The sequence below is a fragment of the Schistocerca nitens genome, chromosome 9 (genome assembly GCF_023898315.1).
Source record: "Schistocerca nitens isolate TAMUIC-IGC-003100 chromosome 9, iqSchNite1.1, whole genome shotgun sequence".
NCBI classification, from domain to species: domain Eukaryota; kingdom Metazoa; phylum Arthropoda; class Insecta; order Orthoptera; family Acrididae; genus Schistocerca; species Schistocerca nitens.
Window position 1 is genome coordinate 135042334 of NC_064622.1, and position 14399 is coordinate 135056732.

General features: G+C 45.5%; 1 protein-coding gene across 1 annotated transcript in view; it reads right to left on the reverse strand.

Moving 5' to 3' along the window:
- LOC126204055 (brain-specific homeobox protein homolog) overlaps positions 1–14399 on the reverse strand; it is a 183687-nt gene that overhangs the window by 82911 nt on the left and 86377 nt on the right. The window contains exon 4 of the mRNA XM_049938478.1: positions 11356–11452. Coding sequence (XP_049794435.1) covers positions 11356–11452 — 97 coding nt within the window. The remainder of the gene's footprint in view (positions 1–11355; positions 11453–14399) is intronic.

Here is a 14399-nt window from a genome sequence, read left to right on the forward strand (position 1 = left end):
TCCTTAAATAACCTAACTGTCCGGCGAACGGTCCGAACACTTGGATGATGCCGTCCAGCATACCGAGCAGCATACATAGCATACGCCCGTTGAGCATTTTGATCACAATAGCCATACATCAACACGCATTTGGTAAACGGTCCATTTTAACACGGGTAATGTATCACGAAGCAAATACCGTCCGCACTGGCGGAATGTTACGTGATACCACGTACTTATACGTTTGTGACTATTACAGCGCCATCTATCACAAAGCGAAAAAAGTAGTCCAACTAAAACATTCATATTTCTTTACGTACTACACGAATATGTAATAAAAATGGGGGTTCCTGTTTAAAAAAACGCAGTTCATATCCGTTTTATCTATGGCAGCGCCATCTAGCGGGCCAACCATAGCCCCATCTGGTTTCCCCCTTCAAGCTAGACGAGTTTCGTTCTTTGTAGTTTTTTCGTTTGATGCTTATTTCGTGAGATATTTGGCCCGGTCTCTATCAATGGAACACGCTGTACACTGAAGAGCCAAAGAAACTGGTAAAACTGCCAAATATCGTGTAGGGACCCCGCGAGCACGCAGGAGTGTCGAAACGCGACGTGGCGTGGGCGCGACTGATGTCTGAAGTAGTGCTGGAGGGAAGTGACAAAATAAACCCTGTAGGGCTGTCCATAAATCCGTAAGAGTACGAGGGGGTGGATATCTCTTCTGAACAACACATTGCAAGGCATCCCAGATATGCTCAATAATATTCACGCGTGGGGAGTTTGGTGTTAAATCGTCCAATGTTTACGCTTCTTACACCAATCGAGGCGTCGTTTGGCATTTTCCGGCGTGATGTGTGGCTTATGAACAGCCGGTCGACCATGAAATCCAAGTTTTATCACTTCCCGCTTAATTGTCATAGTACTTGCAGTGGATCCTGATGCAGTTTGGAATTCCTGTGTGATGGTCTGGATAGATTACTATCCTCTTCAACTGTTGGCAGTCTCTGTCAGTCAACAGACAAAGTCGTCCTGTACCCTTTTGTGCTGTACGTGTCCTTTCACGTTTCCACCTCACTATCACATCGGAAACAGTAGACCTAGGAATGTTTAGGAGTACAGACGTATGACAGAGGTGACACCCATTCACCGGACCACGTTCGACGTCCGTGAGTTCCGTGGAGTGCCCCATTCTGCTCTCTCACGATGTCTAATGACTACTTAGGTCGCTGACATGGAGTACCTGGCAGTAGGTGGCAGCACAATGCACCTAATACGAAAAACGTAGGTTTTTGGGGGTGTCCAGATACTTTTTATCACATAGTGTATGTGAGTGGCTCGAAGACTTCTTAAATAATTCAACGCACGATGATGTGCTCGACGGCGAGTGTATATATATGATTTGGCGGACAGAGTGGGCAGTTGGTGTGATGAATGGCAGCTAGCCGTAAATGTGGAAAAATGTAAGTTAATGCGGACGAGTAGGAAGATCAAACATGTAAAGTTCGGATACAGTATTAGTAGTGTCTTGCTTGACACAGCGACATCGTTTTAATATCTGGGCGTAACGTTGCAAAGAGATATGAGGTGGAACTAACATGTGAGAATTGTGGTAGGGAAGGCGAAGGGTCGACTTCTGTTTATTGGGGGAATTTTAGGGAAGCGTGGTTCACCTGTAAAGGAGAATTTTGAGCAGAGTTTCACAACATTATAATCAACAGAAAAATACTAGTGTTTTTTTGTGGTGTACACTACCAGACACTTCTGATTTCTTTTCTGGTAAAGTAGCAAACGGTGGACACACTAAGTTTTCTTTTATTTATGAATTTTAGTTAATATTTTAGTTTTTAGAACATATAATGCAAAAGTGTGAGGGAGCCTTCGAATTTTTCAGTGTTTGTTTGATGTCTACATTTATTGCTGAAAACAACAACCAGTTATTTCAGAAACCGGTTAAGCCGGCCGGTGTGCCCGAGCGGTTCTAAGCGCTTCTAAGTTCTAGGGGACTGATGATCTCAGATGTTAAGTCCCATAGTGCTCAGAGCCATTTGAACCATTCTGAGCAGTTTTGATGCTCAGGTTGAATCGGAAATGCAGAAAATTGATATAAATGAAAACCAGTTTTTTCCAGCGATAAACATCATCCATGAAACATCTCTTTAAAAGCATCAGGGGTAGATTTGCGCTCTACCAAACCTACGATTCGGTAATTTCGATCCACTATATAAATGACGTAGTGAATGGTAGGATTATTGGTGACATTGGTAGAATTGATAGGAGAAGAAACATAAATGAATGTCTTAGTGAGAAAATGGGAACCGCAGACATCTCTTTGTTTTTTGTTTGTTTGGTTGGTTGTTTTGCGCATTATGGGAACCATACATCATTTATTGGTAGTCCGTTGTATGTTTTATATCCTTCCAGAATATAGATAAGTAATAAAAATTAGCTGATCTCGAAACTTCGGTGATTTTGTGTAAGAAAAACAATTACTTCTGATGCAAGTATAATTTACATGCACAAACATACAGAGCAGAAGACTCTTAGCGTTGGATTGAATAACTGATAAAGTTAAGTGGGTCCAAATCTCTTCTGACAGTAGCTATATTTCTTCTACTAAAATACGCCTATTGTACTTAAATCTGAAAAAAAAACTTACCTGAAACCGAATCAGACTCCTTCAGCACATCAAAGTATCTCCAGTTCCTTAATTATGTCTCAGATACTATTAAAGTATATTTCATTTAATTAAAATTCTTCAATTTCCTTAGGGGATGAAGAACTTTATTCTAAAATTGCTCTTTCAAGAGTCAGACAGTGACTGCAGCAACCTAATTCATTCATAAAACAAAGCGGAATGCACGAATACTGTGAGCTACAGTTTATGGATCTTAACATTGGTTCGCGCATTGATTTCAGCTAGACTTCTAATATATGCAACCTCATAGATAAATTAATATTTATCCATGATAATATGATTGTACAGTTCTTTGATGCTAACAAACTCCTCTGTGACCTACAACATATTTTGTTGTTTGTGTGACTTTTTTTGCAAGTATGTTAGGGTTGTGATGGTGGGAATCAGTGTTCTAAGGATAGTCCGAATAAGATATTTGATAGTAGAACATTGTTCTTGTAGTAAAACTTGAAGACATGGCGAATCGCCTTTGCATAAGAGAGCCATCTTATTGCACATATGATCACCAGCCGCATTACAATGTAATCATCGCTGGACTATGCATATTGTCCAAATATTACGTAAACTAACTTTAAAATTATATACTGTCAGCCCGAGGAATAAATTCGTAGTCCCCAAATCAAGATACATATTACTACAAAAGTAAAGAAAAAAATATTTTTATATCATTGTTTCTACAACTTGTAAGCATTACAGTTTGAAGATTATAACAAAACATCTGAAAATGAATGAAAACTTCAAAACAAAATAATATGAGTAAAAATAATTACTCTGAATAATTTTAAATAGATTAAAGCAATATTTAATCTATAGTTCTTTCACACAAATCGTTAAGTGAATGTCTTGTATATCAATTATCTTTATATGATAACAACAAGAAAATTACAAACTGAGTTAATCTGTTTAACTAAAAACTTTTTAATATACACTGCTGGCCACCGTAAATGCAACACCAAGAAAGACAAGAGGTAGCAGAACAAAATTTATTTTGTAGATAACATGTTGACCAAGTATCAAATGATTACGTTTATAGACGTCTGTGACATGTGGTTCCTGCCAGAATCAGTAGTCAGAGTAGCCGCCATTGTTGGAGATCACCGCTGCCACACGTCTCGGCATTGAGTCAAAGAGACGTTGGCTGTGTTCCTGGGGTACAGCAGCCCAAGCAGCTTCCACACGTTGCCAAAGATCATCTGGTGTGGCAGCTGGGGATGTAATCTGGATCACTCGTTGAGCAACCATGGACCACATGTTTTCTATCGGCGAAAGATCTGGAGAGCGAGCCGGCCAGGGAAGCAATTCAATCTGGTTATTGACGAAGAACCTTTGGAAAATGCGTGCCACGTGTGGTCGCGCATTATCCTGTTGAAATATGGCTGTGGCCGAGCCCTGAAGCTAAGGAAGGACAACTGGTTCCAGCACCTCGGATATGCAGCGCCGGCTATTTAAAGTACCGGCAATGCGTACTAGAGGCGTGCGAGAGTAATATCCAATGCCGCCCCATACCATAATACCCGGTGCAAGACCAGTGTGGCGGTGCATAATGCAGCTGTCCAGTATCCTCTCTCCACGGTGTCTCCACACTCGAATCCGACCATCGTGGTGCTGCAGACAGAAGCGTGCCTCGTCAGTAAAGACAACGTCATTCCATTCTGCCGTCCACATCCGTCTGTCATCACACCATTGGCGACGGAGACGTCTGTGGTTCTGCGTCAATGGTAGACGAAGCAATGGACGTCTTGCGGACAGACCACTCTGCTGTAAACGGCGTCGAATGGTACGCGCAGACACTGGACGATGCGTTACAGACGCAATGTGCTGTGCTATGGTTCGGGATGTCACTGAGCGATCCGTCACTGCCATGCGCACAATTTGCCTATCAGCACGTGCAGTGGTGCACCGAGGTGAATGCGATCGACCACGTCGGTCCGTCGTACCCTCCTGCATCCAACGGTCACATATCCGCATTACAGTTGTTTGGTTTCGTCCAATACGACTAGCGATTTCTCTGTATGATAATCCACAATCTCGGTAAGCCACTATCCTTCCTCTGTCGAACTCGGATACTTGATCAAACGATGTTCGCTGTTGTCTACGAGGCATAACTGATCGTCTTGTGAAACAACCACAAGGTAAACACACGTGCCGAACGTACACTCGTCGAAATGGCCAAGCCTTAAATGGCGCTATGAGGTGGCGCCACAGGCGCGCGTGATGTGCGTCTGCGCTGAAATTCTAATCAGTTGCATATCTCATCGCTGCAAACCCATGGTGTAAATTTCACTTGATTCGGATGCTTCCTTCAGGATGTTGCATTTACGGTGGCCAGCAGTGTACTACAATGAATTGAAAGTATTATTTCCTTACACTATCCACATCATATAAAATCAGGCTACTGAATGAAGATTAGATAGGATCATTTGTTTTACATGAAAGACAGACTTCTTATGTTTGTTGTAACTGAAATTTGTCACTAATTTTCTTAAATAACGTTAAATTTGTATATATGCACCTATAAGTAACGCAGAACTACTTTGATAACAGCAGTAAAAGATTTCGTTTTCGTTCGGTTACCATGACATTAAGATATTATCTACTGTAAAACAAAGGGTACAGTACACCGACATTAATGCTATTGAGCTGAAGTAAGGCCAACAGTGTAAAGTGGTTGGTCTTGGCTAAAATAGGGTGGCGACAGCCGATAATGCTATCGATATAGCGATAGTTTTAATCTATCTATGGTCTTGTTGGCTGTTAATAGTGCATGTCCATTTTTCGTCATATGATGGAGAATCTTTTTCTGTTCCACTGCATGACAGTTAGGTCGTATGTCACTCCATTTATGATGGAGAGGGGAGGGTTCCAGACCCCCCCCCCCAGAATCCCCCTACCCCCCTTGGCTACATTCTTGCTCTACCCAGCACTGCAGCGCCCTCACACTGAAGTCAATATAGAGCAGAGCTTGGAAGAGTTCTACCCCAGTTCGTGAGCTCAGCTTGAACAGTCAACATCGTCTAATAGCACAGTGTTGGTCGAAGTCCAGTGGAACATCTAGACGTGTTAATGTTGAACGCTATACTCCACAACTACAATTTGTGTGATGATATGCATCAAGTGATATTTTTATAGTCAATGACAGTCGTATTCTACACTCTCCTGTAGCAAATAAACGTCTCAAGTTAAGTAAATATTTTGTCCATTCATGTAATGAAGATAACTAATCTTTCATCTGTTGCAGTTAAAAATGAACCATCTCGCAGAGCACTTAGAGAATCCACAGTCGTTGCCTGACGGTCGTAGTTTTGTGTGGTCACAATATCCTTGTTCTCCGAGAAACTACTGATGCACATAGGCCCGACTAAAGTATAAAAAAAAATCGAAGTAAATAGAGTCTAGATTCTTCCTGATAGCGAATTGTCGTAACGAGCTTGAAACCACGCCGGCTATGGTCAAGGAATGGGTTGTGGTCAACATCGCTCTTGCTACTCTTCTTTATTTATTATTGCTTACGGTCTGGACGCTCACCACCTAGAACCTACTGCGAGTAATATTTCCTCACAGCTACAGGAAGATGTATACAGCTTTCATTAAACATCCACTTCCTGATTTGTAATGTAGTTTAAGCATTTGCAATAAAGGGTGAAACAACACTGACAAAAGAAGTAAAGCAACTGAAAGATTTGGTTGTATGTCGATGTAATGTCGGACATGTACACATAATCGGCGGGTATGTAAATAGAGTTACAAATCTCTGTGACTGATATAACGACCACTAGATGCATTATTGTTGTTCGTGTTTCGTGTTGTTACCAGGCTTGGCAGGGTGTATAAGGGACGTGAACAGCGGCGGAGGTTTAGTGGTTACTGTGAACGATATGGATATGCTGCGTACTTGTGTAGCACAGCGTTATCAACACCTGGTAGAGTTCGTTGTAGGCCTCCATTTGGCTGGCTCCTCAGATGATGCAATATCCTTATTTGTGTGGCATTCCGACAGAACAGTGTCCCGATGTTGCGCTGTGTGGGAAACCAAGGGCGGACGTACCCGTTCTCAAGGTTCCAGTCCACTACGTGTGAATACCAGAATTGAGTAACGCCGTACTGTGCACCGAGCACATAGTGTTCCTACCACCTGAGATCCAGTAGTGCCGCGCGGGATTAGCCGAGCGGTCTAGGGCGCTGCACTCATGGACTGTGCGGCTGGTCCCGGCGGAGGTTCAAGTCCTCCCTCGGGCATGGGTGTGTGTGTTTGTCCTTAGGATAATTTAAGTGAAGTAGTGTGTAAGCTTTGGGACTGATGACCTTAGCAGTGAAGTCCCATAAGATTTCACAAACATTTGAACTTTTGAACATCCAGCAGTGGACTCGCTGAAGTATACTGTGTCATCTGGCACCATTGGGTGGAGACTAGCAGCAGTTAGACTGTGGAATTGCCGCCTCACGCAGAGGTTCCCATTAACACCACAACACCAACAGTCGTGACAGGTGACCATGTCCTACTGATGAATGGTCTTGCAATGAGTCAAATGATGACTGACGATTCTGTACTAACCCGGCTGACTATTGTCGGTAACCGTACGTGTTGGCACAGTAGTTAGCACACAGGACTCGCATTCTGGAGGATTACGATTCAAATTCGGTCCGGCCGTTAAGATTTAGCTTTTCTGTGATATCCTTAAATCGCTCCAGGCATATGCCACGGTGGTTCCTTTTAAAACGCCACGGCCGGTTACCGTCCATATCCTTTCGTAATCCGAGCTTGGATTCCGTCTCTAACGGCCGCGCTGTTGACACATTAAAATCCACATCTGCACGTGGTACGCATCTCTATGAACTGCCTGTGTGACATGAGGTGCTCTTGTGACCAGCAAGATCCCCAAACCTGTCCCTGATACTACGTGTGGCACCAGCTCCGCTGCCAATTCTGCCCCACAGCCAGTATCCACGATATCAAGAAGTCATACTATTGCCGATTTCGTTGTACATTCGAAATAACAAAACTTACGTTCTAAACCCATGAAACCTGATTTCGTTTTATAACACCCCAACGACCCCCTTAAAGTCAATTAAGACAGAATATCATAATATGAAGTAGGGAAGAGTTATCTTGGCAAATACGACATCTTTGCCTATAAGCTAAGACCAAGAAGTTTTGATAACAACAACATTATATATCACCGAGAGTTTTTGTTATGAAAAGAGGAGGAAGAAACCTCAGATTTAATTAATGGACAAATATCCAAGTGATAATTGCAATTAATATCTTGAAAGCTAAGTCCAAGGTGATGTTAGTCAGAGATAACTTTTATGTGGAAGAGAGTTGTAAGCGCAATGAAGAAATTCAATGCGCCTACAATACTCTTTCACAGAAGATGTCGCTTGCTGGCTCTCGTCCTGTAAAGACGTGCGAGAACAAATATTGTCTTAGTTATTGAGAGTACGGAACGCGACGAGATTGTTTTGCGTTCAGAAGTGTTTCTTGCGTGACGTGATTCACGAACTTCGGAAACTGATTTTCTAAGCAGAGACAGGAACTGGCTCAAATGGCTCTGAGCACTATGGGACTCAACTGCTGTGGTCATAAGTCCCCTAGAACTTAGAACTACTTAAACCTAACTAACCTAAGGACAGCACACAACACCCAGCCATCACGAGGCAGAGAAAATCCCTGACCCCGCCGGGAATCGAACCCGGGAGGACAGGAACTGATGGACGCGTTTAACAGTGCATAACGGGTTAATTGAACTTTATTGACGAAACTAGTGAATATTGGACTTGACTTTCAAATAGTTGGAACTAAAAGAAGAGTGGATAATGTTTCGAAGGACTACACTCAATTAGTGTCGAGTAGGACACAATTACACGACTTCACGAAGATAATACAATTACGCTGAAGGGTCAAGTTGTCGTAATTGTCAAGAAACTTAATTTTAATAGAACTGACTTTACCAGCCAACTGCGTGTGCGTGTGGTGCGAAAGTTATAAAGTATTTAGTGGCCAAGGAACAATAAACTGTTCGTTCCAAGTGAAATATCAAGCGTGGAGTACATTATTAAGTGATTTAATCAATGATAGTTAACCAACGACTGTTCAGCAGGGACAATTTAATCTGAATATCAAAATACCTACTTCATTAATTGAAAAGAGAACTTTTGAACTTTTTTTTAACATTACGGCGTAGGTTCACTCAGACGTGATCAAAGAGTATCTGTGGATCTCGCTTCATACAGGTTCAACAACTCCATAGCAACGAGCCAACAACGTACGAGAAGACTGATAATTACAGTTTCCTCGCAATTGGTGGTGTGTACGATGTGGATGAGATAAGATTTAACAACCACTGCATATCCAGGCAATGAATCATTCAATCTTAAATCAGAAGAAGCATCCATCGTACGAGTTCGCATTTCTGTCTCCCGTTCACCAACGGGGACCTACGTCATCGCGCATCGTGTCCCAACTCCACTGCGAGAGCTGTGGCAGTAGCAGTTCTACGGCGTCGACAATATCAGAACGCGGTTGGAGTGCGGGGACGCCACAGTTTCCTCCTCACCGTATGATAGCTTCACCTGTTTTGCCAGGCAGTGTAAATACACTCCTGGAAATGGAAAAAAGAACACATTGACACCGGTGTGTCAGACCCACCATACTTGCTCCGGACACTGCGAGAGGGCTGTACAAGCAATGATCACACGCACGGCACAGCGGACACACCAGGAACCGCGGTGTTGGCCATCGAATGGCGCTAGCTGCGCAGCATTTGTGCACCGCCGCCGTCAGTGTCAGCCAGTTTGCCGTGGCATACGGAGCTCCATCGCAGTCTTTAACACTGGTAGCATGCCGCGACAGCGTAGACGTGAACCGTATGTGCAGTTGACGGACTTTGAGCGAGGGCGTATAGTGGGCATGCGGGAGGCCGGGTGGACGTACCGCCGAATTGCTCAACACGTGGGGCGTGAGGTCTCCACAGTACATCGATGTTGTCGCCAGTGGTCGGCGGAAGGTGCACGTGCCCGTCGACCTGGGACCGGACCGCAGCGACGCACGGATGCACGCCAAGACCGTAGGATCCTACGCAGTGCCGTAGGGGACCGCACCGCCACTTCCCAGCAAATTAGGGACACTGTTGCTCCTGGGGTATCGGCGAGGACCATTCGCAACCGTCTCCATGAAGCTGGGCTACGGTCCCGCACACCGTTAGGCCGTCTTCCGCTCACGCCCCAACATCGTGCAGCCCGCCTCCAGTGGTGTCGCGACAGGCGTGAATGGAGGGACGAATGGAGACGTGTCGTCTTCAGCGATGAGAGTCGCTTCTGCCTTGGTGCCAATGATGGTCGTATGCGTGTTTGGCGCCGTGCAGGTGAGCGCCACAATCAGGACTGCATACGACCGAGGCACACAGGGCCAACACCCGGCATCACGGTGTGGGGAGCGATCTCCTACACTGGCCGTACACCACTGGTGATCGTCGAGGGGACACTGAATAGTGCACGGTACATCCAAACCGTCATCGAACCCATCGTTCTACCATTCCTAGACCGGCAAGGGAACTTGCTGTTCCAACAGGACAATGCACGTTCGCATGTATCCCGTGCCACCCAACGTGCTCTAGAAGGTGTAAGTCAACTACCCTGTCCAGCAAGATCTCCGGATCTGTCCCCCATTGAGCATGTTTGGGACTGGATGAAGCGTCGTCTCACGCGGTCTGCACGTCCAGCACGAACGCTGGTCCAACTGAGGCGCCAGGTGGAAATGGCATGGCAAGCCGTTCCACAGGACTACATCCAGCATCTCTACGATCGTCTCCATGGGAGAATAGCAGCCTGCATTGCTGCGAAAGGTGGATATACACTGTACTAGTGCCGACATTGTGCATGCTCTGTTGCCTGTGTCTATGTGCCTGTGGTTCTGTCAGTGTGATCATGTGATGTATCTGACCCCAGGAATGTGTCAATAAAGTTTCCCTTTCCTGGGACAATGAATTCACGGTGTTCTTATTTCAATTTCCAGGAGTGTATAAAATACAAAACAAAAAAATCACCCAAAAACCTTAAAACGTGGTACCATATTTGTTGACCATCTACACTTCCATCACATCAGGAGCAACAGTTGAAGACTCACTGGCACTTTCTAGTCTTAACCATTGGTACATCTCGGGGTTAAGGAATTTATGTTCTCCAGGAAGTCTCTGCTATGGAATTCTACATTTATGATATGTACTAATATTACTTACGGTCATGTGAGTGAGACCCTGATTGCCAGGGACAACAATGTGAATCCTTAGAACCGGAGTTCCAGGAAATCCCTGCCATCCCCAAACAGTCTCGAACGTATCGCACGCCAGCCCTGAAATGGGGCCACAAGTGATCATTCCGAGTGGGGTTAACCAACTGGGAATCTACAGAACCAACCCTCCTTTCCGGACCCCCACTGCCGCACAAACCACCTACAAGCTCTAATTCAATCGTTCTCTATACAAATATTCCAAGTCCGCCATGAATAATGGAGGGCCTATGGTGGATTCTAGGTGAAATGTCGATACACAATTAAGGGTCCTCCGCCTAGTGATGCTTCTGGCACGCTACATAGTGTGTGAACAGTCACCAAGTCCCCGTGGACAGTGGGCGTGTGAAAGAGAGATCAAGGCTCTACAGGTTGCCAGCAAAGAAAGAAGACTCACCAGAGGCAGATTCGCCGGACGGATGTTTGCCTTCTTCACTGAGCTTCCTCAACTGCTTCTTGTGTTTCATGCGCCGGTTCTGGAACCACGTCTTCACCTGGAACATTGGCACACGCACCATCAACACAAGTCTCAACTATGAACCTATTTGCACAAATTCAGCCACATGGTGCGTGTCTCCCAAGAGATATTTAACGCAATATGTATCCCTTTTTTATTCAGCATATACTCTATGCACTTAAGTTAACATCGAACTGAAATATACATTATCTGATTAAAACTGCCTGGACACCATTACCGACTGCTTCACTCCAGACCCGAGCGTCCAACATTGCTATCTTCTCTGGTTTCGACTCTTGACGAGAATGAACTGCCCTTCCTCAACAGCCATTCAGGCACCTCTTTGCAAGTGTCCCAGCAAAGGTCAAGTCATTATGAAGGAGAAGAACAGACACACACCATATTACATTGAAGAGCCAAAGAAACTGGTACACCTGCCTAATATCATGTAGGGCTCCGCGGCACGCAGAATTACCACAGCATGACGTGGCATGGACTCGATTAATGTCTGAAGTAGTGCTGGAGGGAACTGACACCATGAATCCTGTAGGGCTGTCCATAAATCCGTAAGAGTACGAGGGGGTGGAAATCTCTTCTGAATAGCACGTTGCTAGGCATCCCAGATATACTCAATAATGTTCATGACTGGGGCATTTGGCGGCCAGTGGAAGTGTTTAAATTGAGAAGGGCGTTCCTGGAGCCACTCTGTAGCAATTCTGGACGTGTGAGGTGTCGCATTGTCATGATGGAACTGCCCATCGGAATTCACAATGGACATGAATGGATGCAGGTGATCAGACAAGATACTTACGTTCGTGTCACCTGTCAGAGTCGTATGTAGACGCATCAGGGATCCCACATCACTCCAACTGCACACGCCTCACACCATTACAGGGCCTCCACCAGCTTGACCAATCCCCTGCTGACATGCAGGATCCATGGATTCATGAGGTTGTCTCCATACCCGTACACGTCCACCCGATCGATATAATTAGAAACGAGACTCGTTCGATCAGGCAACATGTTTCCAGTCAGCAACAGTCCAATGTCGGTACCGATGGGCCCAGACGAGGCGTAAAGCATAGTGTAGTGCAGTCATCAAGGGTACACGAGTGTTTCTTCGGCTCCGAAAGCCCATATAGATGATGTTTCGTTGAATGGTTCGCACCCTGACACTTGTTGGTGGCCCAGCACTGAAATCTGCAGCAATTTGCGGAAGCGTTGCACTTCTGTCACGTTGAAGGATTCTCTTCAGTCGTTGTTGGTCCCGTTGTTGCAGGATCTTTTTCCGGCCGCAGCGATGTAGGAGATTTGACGTTTTACCGGATTCCTGATATTCACGGTACACTCGTGAAATGGCCGTACGGTAAAATCCGCACTTAATCACTACCTCAGAGATGCTGTGTCCCATCGGTCGTGCGCCGATATAACACCACTTTCAAACTCACTTAAATCTTGATAACCTGCCATTATAGCAGCAGTAACCGATCTGACAACTGGGTGGAGAAGAATTGTGTCACGAAATTTTAACTCTGGATTGTTGATGCCAGTAGGAACTAAAATTACTAATGTTGTGTAGGTCGACAACGCACCATTTTTAAACTACAGAAACTTGGGGCCACGCGCTCCGGTTGGCGGTGGGATTGCGCTGTTGCCGTTCTTCGGTTGACGGGCAGCGCTGTGGTTTTCGGTTCACACCTACAAACGTCCCTCGCCCCGTGACTGTCCAACGTGATACGCGCACGTGTCGATTAGGTCTTGCCGTTTGTCTCCACCTCACGTCAGCGGCATTCACACGTAAGCTTCGCTTCGGAGCACACACGTCACCTGTGATTTAGTCATACAGTAAGCATGGCAGCAAAGTACTCGTTTGAAGAACAACGAGACATGCTTTTTGTTTATGAACTATCCGATGGTAATGCGCATGAAGCTCGATGGTTGTATGAGGAACGGTACCCATCAAGACGCCACCAACACCCGCAAATTTACTGCAATTTACCAGCGACTTGGTGAAACAGACTCGTTAGCGGGATATCACTGCGATCACTTCGAGCACGACGGGATGCTGCCTTTTGAGAGACTGTTCTCGAGCGCTTCGAGGAAGCACCTACGACAATTACTCGAGCGGTTGGACACGACATGGGGGCCACTCATCGGTTAGTCTGGGAGGTTTTGAGGGATGACGGCCAGCATCCATTTAGTTTCTATCCCGTACAAGACCTAAATCCGGTGGCGGTCTATGAACACAGGCTAGGGTTTTGCCGATGGTTTTTGCGACGTGTTGCACAAGATCCCGACTTCCTTGCCATTGCCATTGTGTTGTTTATCGACGGGTGCACCTTCCGTCAGGGTGGCCATACAACACTCAAAACGATCATTACTGGGCAAGGGGGAATCCTCACGTCACGTACACCCACTGGCACCAGGAACGATTTTCGCTCAACATTTGGGCAGGCATCTGATTTGGCCGGTCCGTCTACCTCCTCGACTTACCGGGACAAATTACCTTCACTTTTTGTAAGAAACTCTACCCGGTCTACTGGAAGATGTTCCCCTGAACATATGTCTACGCATTTAGTTGCAGCATGATGAGGCGCTCGCGTATAGCAGTCGTGCTGTGCGCGGATTTTTAAATGAACTCTTCGACGGCCGGGAAATTGGCAGAGGTGCTCTTAGGCAATGGCCCCCGCGGTCACCAGACCTCACGCCACGGGACTTTTTCCTGTGGGGATTCTTCGAGGTTCTAGTTCACCCACCCAGCCACGAACCACCTAGAAACGAAGAGGAATTAATGGATCGCATTCAACATGCCACTAGTCACATCAGGACAGTGTCACGAATCTTTGAAACATTTTGGCAAAACACCATTCGACGTTACCAAGCTTGAGTCGCGTCAGTGGGTATCGAGTTCGAGGATCTGCTTTAAGTAAACAATGGCGTAGCTACAAAAAAGGCCCTTTTCAGGGCGACACAATTTGTAAAAG